The 26,904-nt window shown below is 43.3% G+C and overlaps 1 protein-coding gene across 1 annotated transcript in view; it reads right to left on the minus strand.

The window, feature by feature from the left end:
• MYOM2 (myomesin 2) overlaps positions 1-26,618 on the minus strand; it is a 96,505-nt gene extending 69,887 nt beyond the window's left edge. Inside the window, exons 1-6 of the mRNA XM_077309297.1 lie at positions 26,462-26,618; positions 13,620-13,753; positions 12,399-12,521; positions 8,899-9,037; positions 6,412-6,569; positions 3,671-3,763 (exon numbers count right to left, since the gene is read on the minus strand). Coding sequence (XP_077165412.1) covers positions 3,671-3,763; positions 6,412-6,569; positions 8,899-9,037; positions 12,399-12,521; positions 13,620-13,726 — 620 coding nt within the window. The 5' untranslated portion in view covers positions 13,727-13,753; positions 26,462-26,618. The remainder of the gene's footprint in view (positions 1-3,670; positions 3,764-6,411; positions 6,570-8,898; positions 9,038-12,398; positions 12,522-13,619; positions 13,754-26,461) is intronic.
• Positions 26,619-26,904: the final 286 nt, after the last annotated feature.

Below are 26,904 nucleotides of genomic sequence, written 5' to 3' on the forward strand. Positions count from 1 at the left end.
GCCTCACAAGCCAGTTCAGGTTGCAGAGCAAACAAATGCAGAAAGAAAAGAAGAGCCATCAACAGTGTGTGACGGTAGAACAAGGGAGGCTGCAACGCAGCTTCACATACCACAGGTATCATTACCAGAGGACTAGATCTGATTCTTGGCTCCAAGATCTGAGCATAATCTATAACTAGAAATGATCAGAGATTTGGAGAACTTGGCATACAAGGAAAGGCATAAAGGATTGGGTTTCTTGGGGGAGACTGAGAAGGAACCTGATAAATGGATATTGGATATATGGTGAAAACCACAATACAACAGGTTTGGGCCTTATTAGTGCCCAGAGAGGAGACAGGAATCCTTTTGAGAAATTTATATATGCCACTTTGAGTTCCATGATGGAACAAAAGTGGGATATAAATGCAATCAGCAATCTTCCTGTAGAGTGCAGAAATAGTCCCAGTTTCTCTGTTTCTGTATCCTGATGGCCTTCACTAAGGGCACTGGATCCCCTACTCCTATTAACACATGGAAGTATGCCAACCTATCATTGCATAATTCACTATCTATATATTTATGGACCGGTAACTTCCATTTCCATGTATCTGAAAAAGTGTCCCTCTACATGAAACCTTATACCTTGAACAAAACTTTGTTAATCTTCAAGGTGCCATGAACTTGAACTTTATTCTGCCACTTCAGACCAACACAGCAACCCACCTAAATCTACTGCTGCTTCTCGAATGTGCTCAAAACCAAGGTACATGAAAACCAAGAGAGAATGGCTCTTAATGCTTAAACAAAAAGAAGGAAGACTGACCCATCAACATTTTTGTAAATTCTTTTGTAGCTGTATGAGTCTTCTGAGACAGGGAAACAGACAGATGAAAGAGGATCCAGTTGCTACTCTAAAATGATGGGGTGATGCCATATCTTTGGCTTCTCAAGAATGTTTCCACTGGAGCCAGGGAGCACCCAGCATATTCATAGGAATAAATGTCACCCTTGCATCAGAAGGTAAAGTGCTCTGCATGAGCTTCAGAGAAATGCTAAGATGGCAGCCAAGAAATTCCTAAACTTTTTTACAAGGCCGTGTCTCGGATGTCTTGAAGCTCAGCATATCGGTATGAACAGCTGAGAAGAATACAGAAATAGGCAGAGAATCTTACCCCCCCCCTCCAAATTAACACTATCATTAATGTTATATAACTATTTGTATCTTCTCAAAAATTATAACTAACCAATTGTTTTCTTCCACCCAGCAACACCTTCTGCCTCCCCCACCCTAAAGGAAAGCAAGTATCTAGCAGAAAACACATCTCTAAAAGTCCAAATTATCCACATCATTTTGAATTTGGAAGTATCTGCAAACAAGTCTTAAAGGACAAGAAAACTCCAGTAAAGTTTCCTTTCATCCAGTGATGTCATTCAAGTAGCTCGCATACATCTGCTTTGGAAATAAATCCTCTTGATGAGTTTTTAAATGCAGTGAGTTGTTGAAAGAAAAAGGACTCGTTGAAGTGAAAACACACAAGTACCTGTCTGCAGGTAAAGGCATTATTTCCCAGTTCAAGGCTTATGAGTCTTTATCATGAGCCAAATATTCCCACTCATCTTCAGGACCTTTTCTGTAAAATGGTGATAGCAGTAATGGTCTATCTTATATGGCTATTGTAATAAATCACTGAGAGGTGAAACAGTTTGGACACTTTAAAAAAAGCAGCAGCAGAAGACATGGTGGTAGAACTTAATTAATTCTTCAAGCCATAACAGGGCTCAGTGGTATCTAACTGTAATTAAAAGGGTCCAGGAAACAATAAATAAAGGTGCTAATATGGTCATCAAACAGTGTCCTAGAATCAGAGGACTACTTTATCAGTTAGTATAATCTAGGGGAGTATGGGCGTTGGAAAGCATGCTAGAGGAAATGAACCTTTTACATTCAGATCGTGTCAGATGCTACAATTAAAAAGTGATCAGATGCAAAGACAGTTTGTCGTTATATTCATAGCCCCCCCCCTTGCATGGATCCTGGTTGAACACGTTCTGACTTGATCAGGAATTCATGCTTCCCCAATGAACCAGAATTTGTTGACTCGCCACAGATGGGAATTTAAAACTGGGTTTAAATCAAGATTTACAGTGTAATCCAATACCAACTTATTCAGATCTAAAGTCGTGGATTTCACTGGGCTTAGGCGGGAGTGACTCTACATGTGAATGCACTAAGAATCTCAGGTTGTATGAAATGAACAGATTTGGATGTGCCTGCATTTCCCAGTTGCTCACTAATAAGTAGCACTGAGACCCAAATATACGTACCCAGATGGACCTGTGGCTCAATGGGGGATCATTTGCTTTGTATGTTCAATCCTCACCATGTCCACCTGAGAGCCACTGCCAGTTAGAGCAGACAGTCCTGGCCTTGACAGACTCATAGCTCAGCTTGGCATCAGGCACCTTCATGGGTTCAGAAAATGCAACACTAACACCAAATGCATACCACTGTCCTGTCGTCACACTATTCAAGCACACCCAGCAATGCCCCACTCCTCCCCACACTTTCAAATTTGGTCTTTGCCATCTCCAATTAAAGGATCTCACCAAGCAGCAAAGATCTTTCTCAAACTGAAAAACTAGACTGTCAGTCAAATTAGACAACACGGAGGTGGATGAACTGATGTCTGATTTGGTATAAGGCAATTTCATAAGGGTAGTCATGCAGGCACCATCCACTGGAAGCAACAGAATCTATAAGAAAATTACATGATCCAAATATATTCAAGATCCTCATTCACTGGACATGTGTGCCTGTCGTCCCCCCCCCCACTGCCCCGCAAGTGGGCCTAAAAGCCAGAGAAAGCGATCATGCCACGGGGAGGTAGTCAAGAAGAGGCTGCTTGAGCAGAAAAACACAGAAGGCAGTCAGCTGTCCTGTCATTAGACCACACAAAAATAATTATGGCAAAAGGCCCGAGCTGTTGTTTTGACAAGTTCCTGATAAGAAGCATTGGGGGGGGGGGGGCTTTCATTCCCAATCAAGAATGGAGGCACGAGAATGGAGCATTAGCATTTTCTTGCACTTACAAGAACAGCTTCTAAGATTGACTAAACTGTTTTGGAATTTGTGTTTATTGTACGGTTACTTAAACCCCTGCAAACTACTTCTGCCAGACACCAAGAGTGGTAGTCGGATTATTAAAATCAGTCCAGCTGGCCAAAAAGTCATTTGTGCTTTCTAAATGTAGCAGCAGTTTTTCCTACCCAAGGCGAAATTAACCATTCCTCTTATCTGCTTCCATCCACGTAAGGCCAAGCAGCACAAGCTCCGGGAAGCACCCCCTCTCGTCCCCTAGGAAAGCTTTTCCCGTGAACAGATAAACCACAGGGAAGCAGAAGGACTGGTCTTGCAGGTGAGGGGGAAAGACTTGATGCCGATTTACAGTGCAATCCTAAACAGAGGCTCACCCTTCTAAACTTACTGGTTTCAGTGCACTCGCTGCTTAGGGTTGCTCTGTGATTTTATTTTCTGGTGTTGTTTTGCTTGTTACAATACCCCATTATTTTCCTCTCCTAGTAACAGGGTCGTAACAGTCTTCTGTCCCATATTTTTGCTGCGCGGTGCAGTCTTTTTAGGACGGTCAGTTATTGATGTAATGGTGGGTAATATCTCTGGATAATTTACCTGTTTATTTCCAACACATGCACTCCATATTTGCTTTCAATTCTGTACTTCCCAGGCTCACTTGCAGGGGTAATCAATTCTTCATTTTTATACCTGACAAAGGGAAAGAAAACACATTGTGCTGGTAAACAAACGGCAACAGTAAATAAGGCAGAATTAGTGCTGTTTGGACACAAAAGGGAAAGAACTCGGGCTTTTTGCTCAGGCTTTAATGACCTTCTGCGGATGAATAGAAAATAAATGACACTATGGGAACAGTACGGAAATGATGACTTACGGTAAAATTCTTCTTACTAGCCCCTTTTTTCCTCAGGACTGTCCCTTACAAGGCAATCTAATTAGGCTTTCTGTACCTTGAACAGATGTGTAGAAAAGGAAATCCAACAGGGTCAGCTCTTTTCACCCTTCCGTGACAAGCTCTGCCTGCTGTAATGACCTTTTCTTTTCATTTAAAGGTACGCTGCTTTCTAATTGCATCCATAGCACAGCATCCAGTTGTGTGAACTTTCAGATAGTCAGAGAGCCCAGAGTCAGAGAGCCCTTCTCTCCCTCTCTTTTAAGGGTCGACTAAGATGTGCAGGAGCCATTTAAAAGCTCGTGGAATGAAGTCCTTAGCTGTATGGTGTGGGGTTCGTCTCCAGGCCATAGTTCCATGGTTGATGCCAGATTTGAGAAAAGCCTAGGGGCTGCCATGTACCTGCTGGGGGAAGAAGAGCTTTCAAGCTCAGTGGGCCTTGCCCACTAGTGCTCCAGAGGGCAGCAGTAAAGTGAATTATTTCCTTTTTTTTTTACAATTGTTGTCAGTGATGACATGATTTCACTTAAAGGAAAACCCAGAACGGATGTCATGCCTCCCTAAAACTCACCAGAAATTCTAATTAAACCATGGAGTTTGGGGTGATTCCTAGAGAGGCATGACATCACTTCCAGGGGTTCCCAGAAGTGAGCTAATGCTGTTGCTGATAGCTTCCCCCCATGTCCCCACCCTGCCCAGTCTCTGGTTGCCAGGCCTGGCAATCTGAGCCCATCCTGATGGCACACAAAATTGGCTCTTGGCTCTAGCCCACAACTAAGAATGATCCTACACATTATATGAAAACAAGTCACATGACTTGTCCAACTTGATGGGGACTAGAGTTTAAAAATCCAATCCTATCTATTTGGATTTATGTTAACTTTGATTTTTATTCCCTCTCTTACTCCCAGTTTGACACCTTTTGGGAGACCAGAGCATGGCAAGAGTAGTTTTAAAACAATATCCCCCACACAGCGAGACACAGAGGAATTTACAGAAAAAGGAATAAAAATGAGCAGGTCATATGGGAAGAAGTATTATATTTCTAGTATAAACCCATCCCTCCTGCCCCTTAACATAATCCACATGCATAATGAGTGTCTATCACATGATTTTCAAAGTGCCAAAGGCTACAAACAGGTCATTACTGAGAAAAAATGTAATAGAAAATGTTGCACAAATTGGATGATTACTTGAATGAGAGACTGCTACCTAGACTACGTGGGAGGTAAGAACAGACAATTCAAGCAGTCACCAGTTCTAAGTAATTAGAGGAAAGGAGAGCTATGCCGGTCCTGCCAAGTGAGGTTAGACTAAGGGCAGGTTCACATATGGATATAAATCACTGATGTCTGTTCACTCAGGGACTGAGCAACAAATATTAAACTCCATCACTGATCAGTGTTTGAAATCTCTGGCACTGTATCAAAGATGTTTGAAGTCTAGTTGTCGTGGGTTTTCCGGGCTCTGCGGTTATAGTCTGATAGTTTTGGCCTCTGATGTTTTGCTAGTAACTGTGGCTGGCATCTTCAGCTGTAGGACACAGCAAGATGCGGATCTCTTTTGCTCCGGGAGACTCCCATCTAGCTGAGCCCTACCTCTGAAGATGCCAGCCACAATTACTGATGAGACATCAGGGACTAAAGCGACCAGACCACAGCCACACAGCCCAAAATACCCACCACAAGCAGGCGACTCTGGCTGTGAAAGCCTTCAACCGTTCCCGTTCAAAGTCTCTTGCCCTGTTTGACTGATCCAGCTTGTTTTCACACTTTTCCTTCGTTACTGGATGCTGCAGGCACGGAGTGACGTCATATGCATTCATTTATTTGCCCTGGGAGGAGGGGATTTATAAACGTTGCTCATAAAGACCTGTTTCACTTAAGGACACACCAGAGCTCATCCATTTTGTTAGAAGACCGAGAAAACAAAATATTCTTCTAATTCCCTCTGCTCTATAATCACACGTAAACCAATAATGCCAATGGAATCTCATTTTCTTAGACAGACTTCCAGCATTCATCCTAGTATTTTCAACAAGGCACAGCAATATCTGGTTGCTATCCCCCTTTATTAAAATTAATAGGAGTTTTAGCTATTCATTTGTATTGAAGTAATGTAAGACATTCGAATACATGCTGGTAGGGAAAATGTTTGGCACGTCTCCGTTCGCTCTTTCCTAAGCAATTAGATTAGCATGAAGTTAAGAGCATTGATATTTTAAGTTGAAAGACGTACGACATCCAGTGTGAGTCTGCAGTATAAAGTCTAAAACCTTCAGCTCCTTACTGCAGTGCCAACAGTAGCCATTTGGCATTCCATGAAGGATTATGAAAGCTTTTAAACTTAGCCATTATACATGTGACGCTGAATAGCTGAGCTACAGCTACCAAATGAAAAAATCTTAATAGCATTTTGAGATTCTCAGAAAGGATCAAAGCCTTACCATTGGACAACAGGGGTGGGAAATCCCTGGACAGTGAAGAAGAGCTTCACAGCCATCTTTTCCCACACAGTATGAGACCGGAGCCGGACCAAAATTTCTGGGGCTCGGCTTATAGTCTCTTCCACGGCATATCTTTCCAGAGCCATCCTTTCTTCTACCTGTGATGCAAGAGGGGCAAAATAAATAAATAAAGTGAATATGGAAGAGAAATGAGTTACTTGTGATGTATGGAAGAAGGGAAGCAAATTGAGGAGCTTTACTAAGCATGGCAGTAAACTGATCTGCAATAGAGATATATACATATGCCCTGTATTCAGAAAGGTCTAAATGAGATTACTGAAGTTGATTCTGCACCAGGGGCAGCCTCCCGGGTGTCCACCGGTGTGTTGAACTAGAGCAGCATGCTTTGCCACTTCCTGTGTCCCAACAGGGGACCTTTTACCATGACGAACCCAGTCCGCCCCAGATTTCTGTGTCCCAATGATGTAGCCGGGGTGGAAAGATTTTTCCACAAGGAGGGCAGCGGGGGGATTATTTGCTGGAAGGTGGGATCGCATAACAATGTGATCCCACCTTCCTGCAAATTAAAAAAATGCCCCATTTGGCCCCACAGTGATGCAAAGCGCTGTGGAGCCAACTGGAGCATTTGTTGTCCCTGCTGGCATGCTGTAGGTGGAGAGGAGCCAGACCTGGAAGGCCTAGCTCTTCCACATCCATATGGGCCTGTGCTTGGCTAGGCCCCGTTGTCCCCCGGGGCCGCTAAAAGAACATGGAAAATATCTGCGTTCCCTTAATACAAGGCAATGGATCCCTCAAGCATACCAGGCCCAGGAGTGACGTCATGTGTAAGGGGACGTTAATCCCACTGCCATATGAGCTCCCACCTGGCCTTTCCCCACCATGCGAAATCGGTCTAAGGGATACAAGGTATTAAAAAAATAGTAAAAAAAAAAAGCAGAGAGAGAATTTGGTCTCTGTCTACCATAACACTAGAACTGAAACAATAAATGAAATTGATGGGCAGTAAAAAAGGATTATTGCTTCATTCAATAAGTGATTGAATTATGGATTTTATTGCCAGTGGGTATAGTGACAACCACTAGTAAAAATGGTTTTCAAAGGGATTTTAACTGATTCATGGATGATAGGTCTATTAGTGGCTACATGACATGGTAACCAAAAAGGACTTCCAAATTCAGAGGCAGTAAACCTTTGAGTACCCAGCTTGCTGGGGGGTAAACGGTAATGACTGGGGAAGGCACTGGCAAACCACCCCGTATTGAGTCTGCCATGAAAACGCTAGAGGGCGTCACCCCAAGGGTCAGACATGACTCGGTGCTTGCACAGGGGATACCTTTACCTTTAAACCTTTGAATATCAGTGCTAGGAGTCAACTACACTGAGAGGCCATGGATTTTATGTCTGTTCGTTGGCCTTGTAAGGGTTGGCTGTGGTGAGAGGGCCTAGCTATACAATTGATGTGACTCAAGCCAACTCACAGTCACACATACCATCAGGGGACTCACCTTATAAATAGTTCTGTCACACAATGCAACTACTCCCTTGCAGAGCTCAGAGCAACACAGTTATCACAAGATATCGGGGGGGGGGGAATCTCACAGGGTATTTTAGAAGTGGAATCAACTACCTAACGATATAGTGTGCTCCCCCTCACAGGCAGTCTTCAAGCAGTGGCCGGACAGATATTTATCCTGGATGTTTTCGGCTGATCCTGCATGGAGCAGGGGGTTGGACTAGATGGTCTGTATGGCCCCTTCCAATTCTACAATTCTATCAATTGCTTAAGCTGAGTCCCCCAATGTTATGTGTGGCTACAAATCAGGGCTGCTTTAACCTGGCTTACATCACGTCATATAGCTAGACTCTGAAACAAGATGTTGGACACATGGATCACTGGGCTGACCCAGCAAGGCATCTCTTACACTCACTTCCTTCTGTGTGTTGATTTGACAAATCTTTTCACCTCACCTGCTTGTCTTTCATTCTCTATGTAGAACAGGGGTGGCCAAACTGTGGCTCTCCAGATGTCCATGGATGAAAATTCCAGCCAGGAGGGGCTCGTGGGAATTTTAGTCCATGGACATCTGGAGAGCCACTGTTTGGCCACCCTTGCTGTAGAATATTTCTGTGTCACCTCTTCCTGCTCAAGGCAGTTTACAGTTTTAAAAAAAGCGGTGCTGGTATTCCCAATTTATTTGGGTATCCGATTCTACTTCAAAATCACTGTTACGTAATATGCCTTTTATACCTATTAAACGCCAAAATGCTTCTATTTAATGTGGAAAAATAAGCATAATGAAACAGAAAATGGCATGAAAATGAAAAATCACAAGTTTGATTTGCCCAAGGCTGACATGGCAATGAAATACAGGCCAAGCAAAGAGATGTGAAAGTCAGTATCACCCCTCTCATTTTGGAATTTAGAGCCTTACTTCAAGAGTGAACAAAAAATGTGTTTTACAGTACCATCCTCTGTATGCTGACTTTATCCAGCTGTTCTCTAGCATGGAGTCTGGCTGAGTGAATCTCTTGTTCCAAGGAAGACAACTCAGTAGCAAACCGGATTCTCCTCTGTTCACTCGCTTGAGAGGCTTGTTCAAGACTTCTGCACAACCCAAATAATAACTTTTAGGGCTTAGCCTCAATGCTTCATACTACTACTGAAATGCTGTAGCGAGCAGATGAAGTGTCATTAGCACCATTAAGCACATGCTCATTCTGTACTTTGAACTATTTTAACTTCCTCTTGTGATGTAACAAATATTTGGATTTCTTTCCCTTTTCCTTAGCTAGTACTGATTGGAGTAATGTTAGTAACGCCAACTTTAAACAAACAAAATGAGATACGGTTCCTCTAAGGATCCATTTCAGATATCCAGGGGAAAAGACTCCCAAACTCAATTCAACTGTGCATTTTCCAATGGTCAAGAAGAGCTTAAACAGAGTTTAAAGCAAATCAAGAATTTCTGTCCCTCCTCCCATCTAAAAAGGTCCCTTTGGCCCATTATGCACGGCCGCCGAAACGGCGATTTCGGGTCACATGGAAAACGCGGAGGGGGAAGAAGCGAAGCAAACCACTTATGCACGGGACGGGACGCAACGGTGGCAAAACCCAGAGTAACCGATTATGCACGCGGTGACAGCAGCGCCACTTCTGGTTGCACCCCGGTCACCCGTAAGCTGCGCTTTCTTCCACGTTTCACTAACGCGGCTTTTTCAGTGGCATGCACTGAATCTGCAGTCGGTTGCAGCCGGCTCCATGCGTTATCGGTGATTTTAGTCGCCGCCATTCCACCCCGAATGTGCGCTATCCCCCCCGTGCATAATGTGCCTTTGTTTTACCTCCAAATAAGTTACAATCTATAACAAGAGATGTCTTAAAAATAAGCATAAAATTCATTCCTTTGTGTCTCATCTTCCCTCCTAGTTTCTTTGCCTTAGCAACAAAGAACATGGTTATCATTAATATATCCCTTTTATTTAATCTAACATACATCGGGTTGTCTAGTCTGATTTCTGCAAGGACCAATGAATTATGGTAGTCGTCCTATGGTGTGAGCCTGGCAAGATTATACTGTCAGGTTCGGACACCTTACTGGACATGGTTTATGAACCCTTAATTTATGCTGTGTTTTATTTTTCACTCTTCTACATCGTACATGGCTGAAAAGGAAGCTCTATTATATTTTTTTAAGCCCCATTACTTAGCATGCTGGCATGCCTGCAGAAAGAGTTTGGAATCACTTCAAAGACCAGTGAGTACCTACTGAACAATATAATATCAAATTTCTGAAACGCCAAGGGTTAGCTAAGGAGTCTAACTGTCCAGGGTAGTCAACCTATTTCTAAATCAGACTGGAGGGCAATTGTACTTCAGTGATCAAAGGGCCACCTGTAATATAGATAAGAGAAACAAATACCAATGGTTCCTTAAAAGGGAAATTTATCTTGCCTAGTATTTATTTGCCTAGTATAACAAGGCTTTTTAAAAATAATTGTGAACCAGGCTCCTAAGTCAAATACCATTCTTATCATGTTAACACTAAAGATCTGGAACTTCTGGCTGCCAGGCAATTATAGGATCTCTTGGCTACCCTACACACATGGAAACCATCAACCAATCAAACAGACCATCTCAGGACTACTTGAGTATAGGAGACTACATCCAAGTATTTAGGGAGATTGCCCAATCAGTCTGCATGCCCACTAGATTAACTTGCTTGCATATTTTATATTGTTATATGAAGAAGAAGAAGAAGAAGAAGAAGAAGAAGAAGAAGAAGAGTTGGTTCTTATATGCCACTTTTCTCTACCCGAAGGAGGCTCAAAGTGGCTTACAGTCGCCTTCCCTTTCCTCTCCCCACAACAGACACCCTGTGGGGTGGGTGAGGCTGAGAGAGCCCTGATATTACTGGTTCAGAACAGTTTTATCAGTGCCATGGCGAGCCCAAGGTCACCCAGCTGGCTGCATGTGGGGGAGTGCAGAATCGAACCCAGCATGCCAGATTAGAGGTCCACACTCCTAACCACTAAACCAAATATGCTTCCTGTGGGTAACTCTTCCAGGCAAGAAATAATAACCTGCATGATGTGGCCTGCATGAACACAGATAATGCCATTTACATTACACAGGTAAGCTGGATCATGTGGATTCTTTGGATGACAGCGTCTGCTCACCAATAGTAACATGGCAAGTATCCACATGATTGCCCCAGCCAGTGTGATCAAACCAACTGTATTTTACTGGTGCAGTACAAGAGCCAGCTAGGGATTGGGAAAGGCAGGATGTAAAAATAAAATCATCATCATCATCATCATTATTATTATAAAAGTATCATATGAAATGTCAATAAACATCAATAAATGTCAATAAATGTTGATAAAGTAAAACCTTCCAATTTAATGTATCTCTTAGCATCTGCCGTTCATTACAATCTTGCTGTTGCCAACAGGTAACTTGAGATCTTTAACTTGTGTGAAGGGGAGAAATTATGATGTCTTCCTAGCTGTACCTTTCATAATACATCGTGTTCATGTTCCTGCTGTATTTGTTGTACAGTACGTCAGCGGGCGTACAGCCACTCACAAAAAAAGGAATGGTGTCGTCAGCATATTTATTATAGGAGTACATCCCTTGGCTGCAACTGAGAAGTCACCTTAAACCCCCTGGTGATAAATAGGATGTGCGGTAGATAACTATATTATGAGTAAGCTGCCAAAAGATATAGTTTAGGCATTTAGTAAGACCTCAGTACATTTGCTGAAGTGGGAAGCGGAGGGGGGGGCGGTCTTGGTTTGAGTATCAATGCTGTTATTGCCCCACTTTTTCAAAGTCTTTTTTAGTACTGGCATCTATACTAAATCTATTAGACATCCAGTGTTTTGGTATTCCAAATCCCTGACCCCCTTAGAAGAATTTGAAAGACTTTTTAAAAGATAGGCAGAGTTTAAGGATTTGTTGTACTGCAATCAACCACTGTACATTGTCTGGGTGCACATTCAGTGATGTATAAAACAGCATAATTCTCCAGGATTACAGAGATTAGTGATATTCCATGTGAAAGGAATATCAGAAACCCGCTGTCAGCAAACTGACTGGTAAATTCAAATCAACTTGTAGGCATCTCAGTAGCTTCATGGTCTTCTCTTGCCTCTCCTAGTTTTCCTCTGATATTCTCCACTCTGGCTTTCTTTTCATTCATCTGAGAAACTGCCTTCTTCTGCAGCTCTCCATTTCATAGCCCTACCCTCACCCCAATGCACTTCTCTTAGCGTTCACATGCCCCCTTTTACCATGTTTTCCTGGCATAAGAATGGTTCAGAAAATGATAGCCTGAGATTTCTTCTTCTCCAGCCTCCCTGTGACATTGACAACTCAACCAAACATTGCCAGACAATTTATCACCACTCCCACGACAAAAATCCTTAGTTCTTTACAGTTAGAAAATGGCTGAAACAAACGTGACCTTCTGCGGTGTTCCTGTGACTCCTCTTCCGAAAAGCCATGAATCCTCCGGGCACAAAGTCTACAGGTTGTTTTTCCCAGGCTGGAAGATGTCTGATAGGAAATTGCCTGTCTTGAAGCAGCCCTTCAAAAAAAATCAAAGAAATAGTAACTTAATATACTGTGGATTTGGGGGTCTCTGTTTCGTCCTAGGTTCATAAAATACATTTTTGTGTTTATACAAGTATAGAATTCTCCTCTGCTCAACCCTGCAGAAAGGAAAAATTGGGCCAGGTAGCTAGAACAATTGCAGCTGTAAAGGAAGCTAAAGAGCTCCTTTTGTTAGCTTGCATTCGAACTGAGAACTTAATAAGTTCCACTCTAGCAAAGAAATATCGTTCAAGTAGTGGTAGTTTAGAATATGTAGACGGTCACAAAGGACCTTTCATTGGGAAGAAATGTTTCCATTAGCTCTTTATAACAATTCAGTTGAGGTGGAAAGTATCTTCTCAGGTATGTGGTATAACCAACGTTAACAAGGAGAGACAAAGCATCCTCTTCCCTCCCAAGAAAGCATGACAACAAAATATGACAAAAGTTACTAAATTACTTTTTTTTTTGCAATGTTATGTTAGGGCTTTGGCACATTTTAATCAGGTTCTGTCCATAGTGGAGCATACAATTCACATGAGCCCCTGCCAGCGTTTGCTGGCAGGGGCTCATGGGAATTGTAGTCCATGAACATCTGGAGGACCACAGGTTGACTACCCCTGATCTAGATCATTCAGTGCCCTTGTTGGCAGATCAATCAGGTCCTGTTTCTTTCTTACTATCAATGCTAAGAATAAAACTCTTTACATGGCATCTATGACCATGTAAGTAACAAGGTTGGTTCAACTGCCCCGAGACCCTTAAAATAAATCCCATGACCCACTGAGTTTGTGCTGATGATCACTACAGAGTTGGACCATTAGGAAAGGCATGTAGGAACTTGCGACAGGCAAGCCAAATGCAGCCTACTAGTCATGACCTGTGGCCACTGCTATGCTCTGATGCCATATCTGAAGTCTCAACCAGACATAAAAGCATGAGGTTTATCATATTGCAAGTGGATTCCTATGCATTTTTATATGGATCTTACATAGCTCTTCTATGGATTCATGGGTCAAAAGTTGGGCTGCATTAAGTCAAAGAGAATTCTGAAAAGCCATTTGCATACGAAGGTAAGAAGTGTAGCACTTACTTTCTTGCTGCATATTCCTGGAGCAAATACCTGGTCTCTATGTTGCGGTAAGTCTGATCAAAGTGCTTGTGCCGTTTTTGGTAGAATGGCATTCGCTTCGATGACATGTTGGGATCTGTTGCTGTTTACAGTGCCTGTAAATTAAACAGCAATAATTCTGTTTAGCCAGGGTTTTCCCTTACAACTTCATGCTGCACTGGGATACACCTCCAAAAATAAGTGACTTGGTTCAGGAGTGCCCATTGCTGTGTCAGTATAACAGGAACTTGAAGGTCGATTGGATTAAATAGTTAGGATCATATGATAAGAGCCATGCCTCTCAATTCCATGCAAGTTTACTTGAAAGGAAATCCAATTGAATCCAATTAACTCTACTTCAGAGTAAGCAGATTTGCAGTGCTTCCTTGAAAGAGTTACACCCTTTGCAGTCAATGGGTTTAGAATAGAAAGGTGTAAATCTGTTTAGAGTTGCACTGTTAGTATGTTATTTTTAAGCAGTTCGACGTATGATGAACGTGGCAAATTTGTAATTCACGGGCGACACTGGTATTGAAGGCCAGAGAACTGGCCCTTGTTCTTCTATAATTTACACCATCATTACTGTCTTACTGAAAAATGCTGTTTGACTTATTCATTTGTTTATTTCTTTAATTTATATACTGTCCTACCCTGCCAGCTGGCTCAGGGCGGTGTACAGCATGGTCCCCATATCAACAGTTAAAACACTTTGTTAAAATGCAGTTATAAAATCTGTTATTAATATTTAAAAATCGAATGGTACTTGATTCCCATCTGATATCAAAAATAGTATAGCAGCATCGGCAATCTCGGTATGCTTCCTGTTCTTCCAGAACTAGAGTATGGTTAAATAATATAAGGGTACTGATGGCTAACTTATGCTGGATCATTCATATTCTGGCTTGATAAAACAGTCAAAAGGCCTAGTAGTCATCAAATGATTTAGTCCCATTGAAAGTGACAGAATATAAGTTAACAGAATGAGCTGAAAGTAATGGCTGCAAAGGGGCATTTGTCCCAACTAACTGATCAGAGCCACTGAATCACGAACATATTCACAAGAATCAAAGCTGGGGAGACTAAATATCACTACCAGGGCATCCTGAAATACATAAAGAAATGGACTGGCCAACCTTTCTTCAGAGCAAGCTTAGGATGTGATCTTTGTAGAAAACAGAAAAGCCAACTGACAAGGAGTCTACAAAGCAAGGCGTATGATCCAGCAGGACCACCGTTTGTTTTGCATGGGAATGTTGCTCGCTTAATTAGGACAACAGAAACAATCCTTTTTCGGCTTAAAATATTGGCCACAGCCTTTTATTAACATTGAGATTGGCAAGCATGGGAAAGGATCTGGGCCTTCTTGTGGTCAGCCAACCACAAGGTAGGCCCCAACAGCATGGCCCTCGATGGATTGTACTGGCTAGCCAGCCATACAGCTCGGAAAATAACTCATGCTGCGTAAAAATGGTAGGAGTGACCCCATTTGCATCCACCTCTGTGGGGTTCTCCTGCCCCCTTGAAATGTGAGCCCTCAATCAGGCCCTGCATCCATGCATTCCCTTAAGGGGGGGCAAATTTAGGGGAGGCCAACATGCAAGCTTGGCCTCTACAAAAAACCCGATCCATCCCATGCTTCAAATCCACCAGCTGTGACAATTTACAACAGTGAAATCAACAACTTGGATAACAAACAACTCCATTATCCTTAACCAAAGGGGCAGGAGGGTGGGTTGCGTCCTTGGGCGCCTTGGAGGGAAAAGAGGTTGAGCCACATCATGACATCTCTAATAAGGGTGCCTGACACTGCCCCGCCCCTCCTGTGCCCTCCCAACGCAGAACAGTGCCTGGGAGATGCTGGGAATCGGAGTCCTCTCCCACCAGCCAGGTCCTCTCCCACATTCATCCCCCGCTGCGGCAACATGCCCCTGCAGTGAGTCTCAGGGGCTCTTTATTAGCAGAGTGACATTCTCAATAAATTGCTAAAGGCCATTCCAAATGCAGGCTATATTTATGTTCTGGCAGAGTGTCATTGCTTGACTGGCATTACAACTTTAATGCAATGTGTCAGAAAGAGGTATGGCCTCATGAGCATCTTTCTGCCTAGACAGATAGATAAACCTCATCAGGAGAAACATTATGAGGGACTGTCGCATCCAGGGGACTGACATGGCAGTGTGTGTGTGTAATTCACAATTAGATGGACTGCAGCAGTGTTAACTGACCATTTTTCATGTCTGAAAAAGAAGTGCCCAGAAATACCTTTCTTCAAGTTCAGTTCATCCTCATGAGGAAAGCATGGGCAACACTCTGCTAGCTGCACTATCTGTTCCAGTACCTGCCTGTTCCCCCTGCCTGTTCCAGTACCTATAAAACCTGGACATGGCCAGAGGCATGAGTATGAGCCATAGGGCAAACCGCTCTTGATGTTTGGGCATTTAGTCTGTGTTTTGTAGCACAGGCCTTCAGAGAACCCATACTATAAGTTCAGGACCACCACAGTATGTAGTTATTACTGTGCAGCTGTTTGGGGAAATTTTGGTTCCCTCTGAGGAGAAAAGCAGGGTACAATCAATCAATCAGTCAATCAATGAGGGCCATTACATTTTTTTCATGTAAGCCATCACATAATTTTAACATAACAAAATAATATTAAGCCTGATGCAATTTTTACACTTATTCTTAAAGTGCTTTCTGTGTCAAAGATACACAATACTATCAAATTCTATAATTCCAAGATCTTGTCATTGTGTGGCACCTTTATAATGACAATATTTAATTGACAAAGATCTTAAGAGGCTGCAACCTAGCTTCTTCAGAACCATCTTGGGAATTTCCAATTGTGTCTCTAACTCGGTAATTAGATTAGACATTGGGCTGTGCTCCTCACTGTCAATTACATGGAAATATGCCATTAAGATGTGCTTAAAAATATTCTTTAGACCCCCTCCCAAGTCAACTAATACATCCAAGTCAACTATTTTTATCAAGTTACAATGCCTTCTTTGACAAAAAGCGTGAACTGGGATTTCTGTTAGATGATAATATACTTAATTACTATTCTGAATACCTATTGAAATTAGTAACCAAAGCAATTTCATCTCATGATTAATTTGGATTACTTACTGATTCATACATGAAGTGTTTTCCTTTGTATTACGGCTATAGCCCTAAAACTTCCTTTACAGTTCCTAATTATTTGGTTATACTATATATAGTTTTTTGGTTCTTTTGGTAAACGTCACTGACTCCCAACAGCCAAATACACAGGAGGGCTTAAAGGTATTCCTTGGATTAAAATAAATTGTTCTTGTGCATCTGGAGCAACAGAAACCATATTACGTGTGTCATTACACTGTCCTTTGTGTATTGAAGCTAAGTGTGATATATTGGGATCCCTTGTCAACTCTGACATTCAATGTTCTGGTAATACTACTGTGCTGAAACTGTTGTTTTCAAATGATGTGGGCTGACTGGAAACTCTTACTAGATTTCTTGCGTACCTTTTTAAAGGATCTTAGTATTCATTGCTTTACAGATATGCTCTATTTTCATTTTATCCATAATTCCACCAATGGTTGAAGGAATTGAAAATGAATAATAAATAAAATGAATGAAAATGAATAAAAATGTGTTAGATACATAATGGGAATGCAAGGATCCCCAGTAGGGTATCTGGTGGCACCACAGCACCCACCAACTCCTTTTCTGGCCACCTGCCAAGTGTTTTTAGGAAGTGGATAAAACCTGGTAGGACTTTGCCTCGCAATGCATCTGATTGACTACTGGAGATTTGATTGGCTGGGCAGATTTCTTTAAAGTTGCTTTGGCAGCAGCTGCCACCACAGCACCAGAATCTACCCTGTAGGGTTTTATAAGTCTGAATAATACAAAACTTCATACTTATATGTCATTGACACACCAGGAGCAAAGGTATCAACTTTTAGATTGTGAAGCTACTGTCAGGACTCTGTTCTATTTCATCCCACTTCTGCTCCGGGTCTGTCGTATGTACTTTTAGGCATGCATGGTTATTGGCCATAATGATGTTCTATGGCAGGGGTAGTCAAACTGCAGCCCTCCAGATGTCCATGGACATCTGCGTTGAGCAAGGGGTTGGACTAGATGGCCTGTATGGCTCCTTCCAACTCTATGATTCTATGATTCTATGATTCTAATTTCTATGAGCCACTGCCAGCAAATGCATCCAGAAAATACTGGCAGGGGCTCATGGGAATTGTAGTCCATGGACATCTGGAGGGCCGCAGTTTGACTACCCCTGTCTATGGAATGCATTGCTGTTCTAGGTTCTAAGCATCTGGCAAGCCAGAGATATATTACCTCTGAATGACCAGACTCCTCTTTTCTGCAACCAGACTCCACCTCTCCTTGTTCACAAATGACCCCCCTGCTGAAACGATTCCCTACTTTCTCCTCTGTTGCCATATACCACCTGTTGCCAAGGTAAATGAGATTGCTATGTAAATTTTCTTCCACTCCTTTTCACAAAGAACTAATTTTCTAACTTGTCTAAATTTCTTCACAACATATTTCTTAATCACAACATATGCTCAACCTCTAACAAATGTATTGCTTAATTTCATTCCATGCAGAAAATGCTCTGCCCCTGATTTCACTGTTTTGCTCCTGGTTGGAATGCTTATGGCTACGTGTGGTGAAGTGGCTAAGAGCGATGGCCTCTAATCTGGGGAACTGGGTTTGATTCCCCATTCCTCCTCCACATGCAGTTAGCTGGGTGATCTTGGGCTAGTCACAGTTCTCTAAGCTCTCTCAGCCCCATGTATTTCACGGGGTGTCTTGTTATGAGGAGAGGAAGGGAAGGTGATTGAAAGCCACTTCGAGATTTCTTCAGGTAATGAAACGCAGGAAACAAAAAAAGAGCTCTTCTTCTTCTAAGTTCACTAATAATATCCTTCACTGGTCAATTCCAAAATCGGTTTGCAGCTTCTCCTGCTTTCACCCCTAGGAGAAAAGAGACGGGTAGTCTGGACTTTCAATAAGCATATTAGCTCAAAGGACATTGCAGATCAAATGCACGACTGTTCCTTCTTGCCATTCAGCCCCTGGATTCACAGGCAGGTTTTTTCCCCTCCAAAAGATAAAGCTCCTGTGCCTTGTAACAAATGTTCACTTATATGAAGATGCCACGTTTTATAAATTATGCATGACTAGCCATATTCTAATGTTCCTTTTTGTCTTCCCTGCCTGATTCTGTCCTCAGTCTCATCTATAATTAGACTATGAGCCTTCTGAAAGGCCTTGTTAAATTCCATGTAAAGTGTTTAGCTTAAAGTGCTATATAAATCACCATCATCATAAAGCATGATTGGGTTTGATCAATGTTAACCGTTCTCTGCAGATGGCAGACTTCCCACTGAATCAGAACGAAGCTGGTTCCCAAGGATGGTGTTAAGGGAATCTGCTGTGGTGGTGATATGTGCTAAATCCAAGTCCTGTAGCTTGGAGCCAAAGACACCTTGATTCTTTCCATCAGAGGAAAGGTCTCCATTTATGATCCCTTTGGAGGGTGTGGAATATGGGAGCATTGATTCACAGGGTCAAATCCCGATGTATATAGTCACATCCAGTTTATTTCAATACCACCCATAATTGTAATTGGATAAGCTAGTTCATCACTTCGTGTCCTAGACGGGTGGGTTGCATTGCCATAAGCAGTTGAGCAGATATTACATAGTTCAGCAATGGTTACTGTGGTGGCCCAACTCATTTCAAAATCCGGAAGAAACTCTGGTCAGCTTCCATCAGGATAGGACAATGGTGCACTGGCTTCACGAAAAATGCATGTCAAGAAGGAGCCTCATAGCTGTCTCTTCACTGAGGGACAGAATGCCAACTGCATTTCTCTGACAGTTGCGGAAGAAAATGCATCCCAATGAAACACAGAAGTCCTGATGCCTTCACTGACTTTTCTTTAAGCCACAGAGAGACTGCACAGAATTGTTTAGCCCAGGGGTAGTCAAACTGCGGCCCTCCAGATGTCCATGGACTACAATTCCCAGGAGCCCCCTTCCAGCGAATGCAACATACAACTTAAACATGTATATATTTTTGTCTAAAATATAGTTGATATATCTACTTTCAAAAAAATGTCTGTAGCAGGGATGCCCAAACAGGGGCCTACGGGACCTCCGGGCCTGCAGCCTTTCCCCTATTGCCCTAATGTATTCAGCCACAAGCTAGGGAACCAGCTGCTTTTCCACTACTTCCCTCCCCCCTCTGAGCTTGAGTGAGTTCTTTCGTGGCTTCTGTGCCTGGGAAGGGGTGGAGCCTGCATGCCTAATCCCAACTCAAACCACCTGTCTTACCCTTGGCTCTCTTAAAGCCTGTCTATTAACATGGGTGGTGATGTCACTTCCAGTGACATACCACTTCAGGGGGGTAAGGGGAGGCGTGGCCAACTGACATCACTTCCTGGCCTCTTCAAAGCCTAAAAAATTATTTCAGGGGTTCCTTTATGGTCAAAAGGCTATAGTCAATAGCCTCATGGTCAATAGCTTATGGTCAATAGCATATAGTCAGCCCTTTCATGTTGTTCTACTATGTACATATTAAACACTTTCTTCTTTAAAGCCAGTTTGTACCAAGTACCAGCTTGAAGCACTGCCCTAATGCTTATGCAACATCACTGCTAGGCTTCCCAACCATCTGGTGAGGCCTGGAGATTCCCCAAAGCCAGTGTGGTATAGTGGATAAAGAGCAGCAAGGTGAAGAGAACCAGTTTTGATTCTCCACTCCTCCTATAAAAGCAGCCACCTGGGTGACCCTGGACTAGTCACAGTTCTCTTAGGGCTGTTTTCACTAAGCGTTTCTATCAAAGCTCTCTCAGCCCCACTTACTTCACAATATTGTGGGGAGAGGAAGGAGAAGGTATTTGTAAACCACTTTGAGTCTCCTTTAGATAATTAAGAGTGGGGTATACAAAAAGAACCAAATTATAACTGACTAGAGGCAAAGCCCATTGTATGTGGGAATACAATGGGCACTAGCCTTTTCCTGGAGGGGAATGCTTGACTAAGAGAATTGCTTACCCTGGGATGCTTGAGTAAGCGAATTGATCGGCTAGGCAGACGAAACCTCCAGCGACTGATCAGCTAAGGCGCCTCTAATTCAGCCGCTCCATATTCTGGGGGTAGGCGCCGTGTGCAGGCTCTGCTGCCCTCCGGAGCTGGAAGCGTAGTCGTTCTTTGAGGGCTGAGGCAACCCCTCTTGGCATCCCCGGAAAGCCCCGTAGCTGCCCTCGTCTTGCAGGGAGCGGCCTAGAAGCTCCCGCGGACAGCCGGAGATCCGCTGGCTATGAAGCGAGCAGTTACCACGGCAACCTCGCCACCCCATCCCCTCTTCCCCTCTGACCGCGGTGGGAATCCAAGATGGCGGCCCGGCATTTCCTCCCAGAGTGAGGCTGCGCACCAACACCAGTTCACTAGCTCTGGGCGAACCCGGAAGTACGTGTTTGCTGCGGGTTGAGCAGCTGGGGCGGGCGCTCTTCGGATAGCGTGCTCTGATCCACCGTGGGCGACCATGCGGGCAGCCGGCGAGCTGCAGGGGAAGTTCCAGAAGCTTGCGCAGGAATATTGTAAGATTATAGGCTAACGCCGATCACGCAGCTTTGCTTCCCGCGGGGAGTTTTCCGCCTCCATGGTGAAGGACCCTTCTTGGGGCAGTCTCCTCTCCTACGGAAGGGCCGCGGGGTCGGGGGCTCCCTCTCCTATGGAAGGGCCGGGGGCTCCCTCGGGCGGCGGCCTGATGCGGCGAGAGGCGCTTTGCGCCTCTCGCCGCATCAGGCCGGGAGCAACTGCGAGCCGCGCTGCGCGCGGCTCGCAGTTGCTGCGGCTGGGAATCGGAGGGCCTGCCGATTGGTCCCTCCGATTGTCTGTCATGAGGACGGGTCCAATCCGGACCCTTCCTCATCCCGGACACAGCCCGCCCCAGGAGGGCTTACTGTTGTATTTAGTCCGTGGCGCCTGTGGCGCCACGGGCGGTGTACAGATAATATCCAATTGACAGAGATCAAATCCCCTGGAGTAAATGGCAGCTTTGGAGAGTGGACCTTGGAACATTATATCTTACTGAGGCTCCTCCCCCTCTCCAAATCCCACCCTCCCCAGGATCCACCTCAAACCTCCAGGAATTTCCCAACCCAGAGTTGCCGACCAAAACTGCAATACAGGTTCGGGGGGAGCTGAGCCTAAAGCAGCAAGCAGCAGAACAAAGTTTGAGTCCAGTGGCACCTTTAAAACCATCAAATATTTATTCTTTACTACGTCAGCACATTTTAGAGTCATTCTGACCATATCCACACTGGGAACTTTGCTGCCCCAGCTCCTGTACAGGAGCACAAATTCAGGGCGGACAAGGTACACCAGGCCAAATGCTCCCTTGTGTGGAGCAGGAGAAAGTGTGGCAACTTGCTCCAGTTCAAACTCCAGCCTAATTAAGAAATCCTATCATATTTTATATCCTAAGCTTCGTCCGCAGAGCTTTAATTGACATGCATGTCTCCCCCTTCCTCCCCTGTTCCATTTTATCCTCAGAACAAGACTGGGAAACAGATTAGGATATAGATTAGGCAGGGTTACAGAATAAGATTCATATTTAAGTGGGAATATGAGGCCTTCTCAGTGCTAGTCCACTACACAAACCAGTACATAACACTGCCTCTCGGTTCAGCTCAAAGCTTTGAGCAGAGTCCAAAATAACATACAAGCATACAGAAGAATACTATTTTAGTAAGTGTAGTAAATAGCAGCATATTTTCCAATAAAAATATAATTTTTAAAAAATTTGTTTGATTTATATACTGCCCCTCCCTGCAATGTCTCAGGGTGGTGTACATGGAAGAGTAGAATTGGTACATTTAAAACATGTATAACAATATGAACAGTAGGCAATAGCAAGAACAGATGCACAACAATCAAAACATGGGATTTTGTCCACAGAATAATAAATCAGGTCAGAGGGGGAGACAGCAGTTGGGCAGCAGCTTTGGTTGGGCGTGGGGGGTGTCAGAGTTGCTTACACCCCAATTTATGGAGATCTCAATGATGGAGGTCCCTGGTACCAGTTTTGCAGGCTCTATGGAACTGTTTTGAGTTCTGATAGGGCCTTAATATCGTTAAGGAGCTTGCTTCACCAGGCTGCGGTCATAGAGGAGAAGGCCCTGGCTCTGGTCAAGTCCAGATGGATCTCCTTGGGGCTAGGGATCACCAGTCTATTTGAATGGATAGAGCAGGTTGCTCTTGTGGAGGTATAGTCAAGCAGACAGCCCTTAAGATACACAGGACTTTGATCACATATGGTCTCCGTTGAAATAATACCAATTAAAATGTTGTAATTAGAAAATGTTTTATTTTTTAAAAATCCATTTTCAAAAACATGTTGTACCTTAATTGGCCCTTTACCTGTGCCCAATGGCCATGATTGAGGGCTGGTGTAGTGTAGTGCCAGTACAATTTCTGGGGCAGGTGCATATAAGGAGCACCCCTGCCCCTTGCTAAGTGTGAACTTTCAGAGCAGGTCACAATGATTTTACACCAAACCTCAAAGTCATGTCTTAGGATGGTCTTTAGGTTACGTCTGTTTGCAATCCTTCTGGATGTAGGCAGGGATTTGTAGAAAGGATATCCAATGCTGGGAAAGAGGACAGTCGTCTCCTATTTATGAAATATTTGCCCCTGAAGGACTGGAAAGGTTTAGATCCAAATCTAGAGCAGCAACAACAATGGCTAATGTGAAGAAAATAATCATCAGTGGTAGTAGCACATGAATAAGTATAGTATTTTTTTTTAATGGTAGCTTCTGGAAGGCAAATACCTCCATTGCTTTCAAAGGAAGCACCATGTAAGTTGCCAACAGTTTTCCAGGACACTCTGGGATACTCAAAGGACTCTCAAGTGATGGGGTGGGGGACTCCATGAATGATTTGCCCATGTGTAGAATTAATTTATTAACAATAATGGATTAAAATGTGCATTCGACCAATTGAAAGAATATTGTTAATTGGGTAGTTGCTATCCAAGATCAGGAGACTACCAGATTGAAGCTCTATGCATTCCACCAAGACACTTTTGAATGATTGTCATCTTGCTATGGTAATTCATACCACAGTTAACATACTGGAACTCATTCTCCTAATGCAAAGCTTCTCGCCTTAGTTGATGTGTATATATGTCTGATTTTAAAACTAGCATAGATATACAAACAAGCAGGGCTTTTTTGTAAAAGTACTTACCCAAGTCCTGACCTGGATGACCTAGGCCAGCCTGATCTCAGAAGTTAAGCAGGGTGGCCCTGGTTAGAATTTGGCAGGGACACCACCAAGGCAGTCCAGGGTCATGACCCAGAGGCACCTCTAAACATCTCTTGCCTTGAAAACCCTAAGGGGTAGCCATAAATAAGCTGCAACTTGATGGTATTTTCCACCCCCACTCACCAGAACTGAGTCCTGGCCCCTTTCTTCAGGGCAAGGAAACTGGTGGAAATCAGTGCAACCTTATGGGTGCTGGTACCTTGGTGTTTACAAACAGGCAATAACTCTGAAGACAGGGACCCATAATAAATAGAGTGGGGGGGATAAGTCTTACCCCAGCCTATTCAATTGGGTAGCCGTGTTGGTCTGAAGTAGCACCACAAAATGTGAGTCCAACAGCACCTTTAAGACCAACAAAGATTTATTCAAGGCATGCTTGGGGGTCACATAACAACCCCCGAGCACGCTTTGAATAAATCTTTGTCTTAAAGAATAAATCTTTGTTGGAATCAAATTTCATTGTACCAGCCTACTCAACTCTCCATAAGGGCAAACAAAGGGTCGCAGAAATCTGCAAACCAATCTGCACACACAAGCCTACACATGCATCACAGCAGCTGCTAGGTGAGGATGGAAGGGGGAAATTCTGGTTTGGTGCCTCTTTTTCGCAGGAACATTTTTCATTACACACATATATGAACTGTTGTGGGACAGGGGAAAGTAGAAGGAAACCCTTCTTCTGTTGCACTGAACAAATACAGAGGGAGAGGGGGGGAGGGAGAGGGGGGAGGGAGGGAGGAATCTGCCCTCTCATCTTACCCTCCACTTACCTTAGGCAACAAAATAAAAAGTGCAGAAAGGAAGCACTTGTCACCATTTCCTCCATTGCTCACCTTGTGCCCAAGTTTTGGCAGAGGATGCTCAACCCATTTGCCTCTAAAAGTAATGGGTCGGGAATCTCTGTGTACCTCCCATGCATTGGTACCCCTTGCTGCATACAGAGCAAACCTTCCACATCTGAACCGCACATATTCTACATGCTTCTGCAAAACACATGCATTAGGAAATAACTGCCCAGAAACATACATGCATTTTCTTGGAAAAGCATTTTAAAACACTTCCATTCATGCCAGCTTTCAAAAGAATGAGACATTTGATCAGTCATTGGGGCCCTCCTGAGCCACAGTTGAGAGGAGAGGCTGCCAACATTACAGACCTCTGGGCAGGCTACTATGGGGGCAAGGGCCCTTAAGAGGTGGTGGGGGAATCTGGAGCCATTCTGTTACCGGCTTGCAAAACTGCCGTGTCCATTTACAAGACATGCCTTTTCTTAAAAGAAGCCTCTTTGATAGCATATAGGAAAGAGAAGGCATCAGTATGGAGAAAAGAGACTGAACTTCTCTGTCAAGATTACTAGGCATTTATATGTACTACCCAGAGCCAGGAAGAAGTGACCTTTTATTTTCCTCTCGGGGCCTACAAAAAAGACCCCATTAATACAAGCTGACAAAATGCTATAAATGGCACCAATTTTATTCAACTGCACAGACGTTAATAGGGGCCCAGAGGCTAGTTAGGTCCACAAATTGATGGCAGACTAATTTGGATTGATCTGAAAAAGTAACCAACCCAACTCCTTGGACACAAAAGGGATTTGCTGCAAATGCCTTGTTACGCTGGGAGGTCCCAGAAACTCCCTTATACTTTTCGCCAGGCATCCAAGAAAATCAAACAAGGAGACAATAAAAAGGGGAGCTGTTTCCATCCATCTCAGCTTCATCATCACAGCACTTTTCACTGTCTCCTGCCTATGCTTTCTTCATCAGATTCTGCTTTCTATCTATCAGGCATCTGAGCATAGACATTATTTCCAAACTCCATCAAGAGGAACACAGTGGGAATTTTAAAAGATACTAGAATAAAAATAAAGCCAGAATCAAAATCTGTGACAGGCAGAATCTAGATTTTAAAAACAAAACAAAACACTGCTTGGGAACTTTTATTAAAGACCAGTGGCTTCTTCCCTTGTTCCTTGAAAATAATTTCTTGAAAATAATTGACCAAACACGTTATAAATGTATGCCTGCTCAAACAACTGAAGCCATGATTAAGTTAATAAGCCCCAAACATTCCTATATTTTCCTATGTTTATCTTGAGGGAAGAAATTATATATGTTTGCCTTTGGGGTGCAATATATACACATACAACCTCTTATGCTCTGTTTCCATTGGCTTTAATGGAGCCGGATGACTTTGGACCCTTAGACTGCAACACAGCTCACAATTAATCTGTTTAAATCCCACAGACTCGGAGAGGATTTAAGCAGCCACCAGCACACAGCCCTGTGTGGTATGCATGGAGGCAAAATGAAGAAGGGACGATTACATAAGATCCCCATGGTAAAATGGACCATTAAGTTCATACACATTTACATCATTGCACACAGGAAAAGACATAGCACATATATTCTCTTTAAAAGCATTGCAATTGACATTGAACAGTGCATATAATTGTTTAAAATGCACGCATGCCTACCAGTGAGATGTCAAAGTGGCAGAGCAGAGAGGAAGAACAGCCTTGCCCAGCTTACCCAAGCTCAGGGCTGAGGAAAACAAAAATAATGTCCAACTCTAAAAGAAGGCTACTGCCCCTACCCTCCCATTTATGGGCAGCCATGAGGCTATATATAGAATCCATTGAGTTGCTTTCACAAACCAGGGATGTGTCTAATAAGCATTAAAGTACAATTTCAGTAAAAGGACATTCCCCAAGTTACTCCACTTGTCAGCCTGGTACTAAATTACGGTGGAATGAGTAACAAATATAAACTTTCACGGCTGACATGCATAAATTAGCATTCCATGTGATATGTAAAAATGTTCTCAGGAAGAATTTGGGATTTATGTAAAATGCCCCTTAAGATCCAGTTGTCGGATTTGCCCTGATAACGGTTCAAAAAGGCCCATGGAGGGTCATTA

Source organism: Paroedura picta, chromosome 1 (assembly GCF_049243985.1).
Source record: "Paroedura picta isolate Pp20150507F chromosome 1, Ppicta_v3.0, whole genome shotgun sequence".
NCBI classification, from domain to species: domain Eukaryota; kingdom Metazoa; phylum Chordata; class Lepidosauria; order Squamata; family Gekkonidae; genus Paroedura; species Paroedura picta.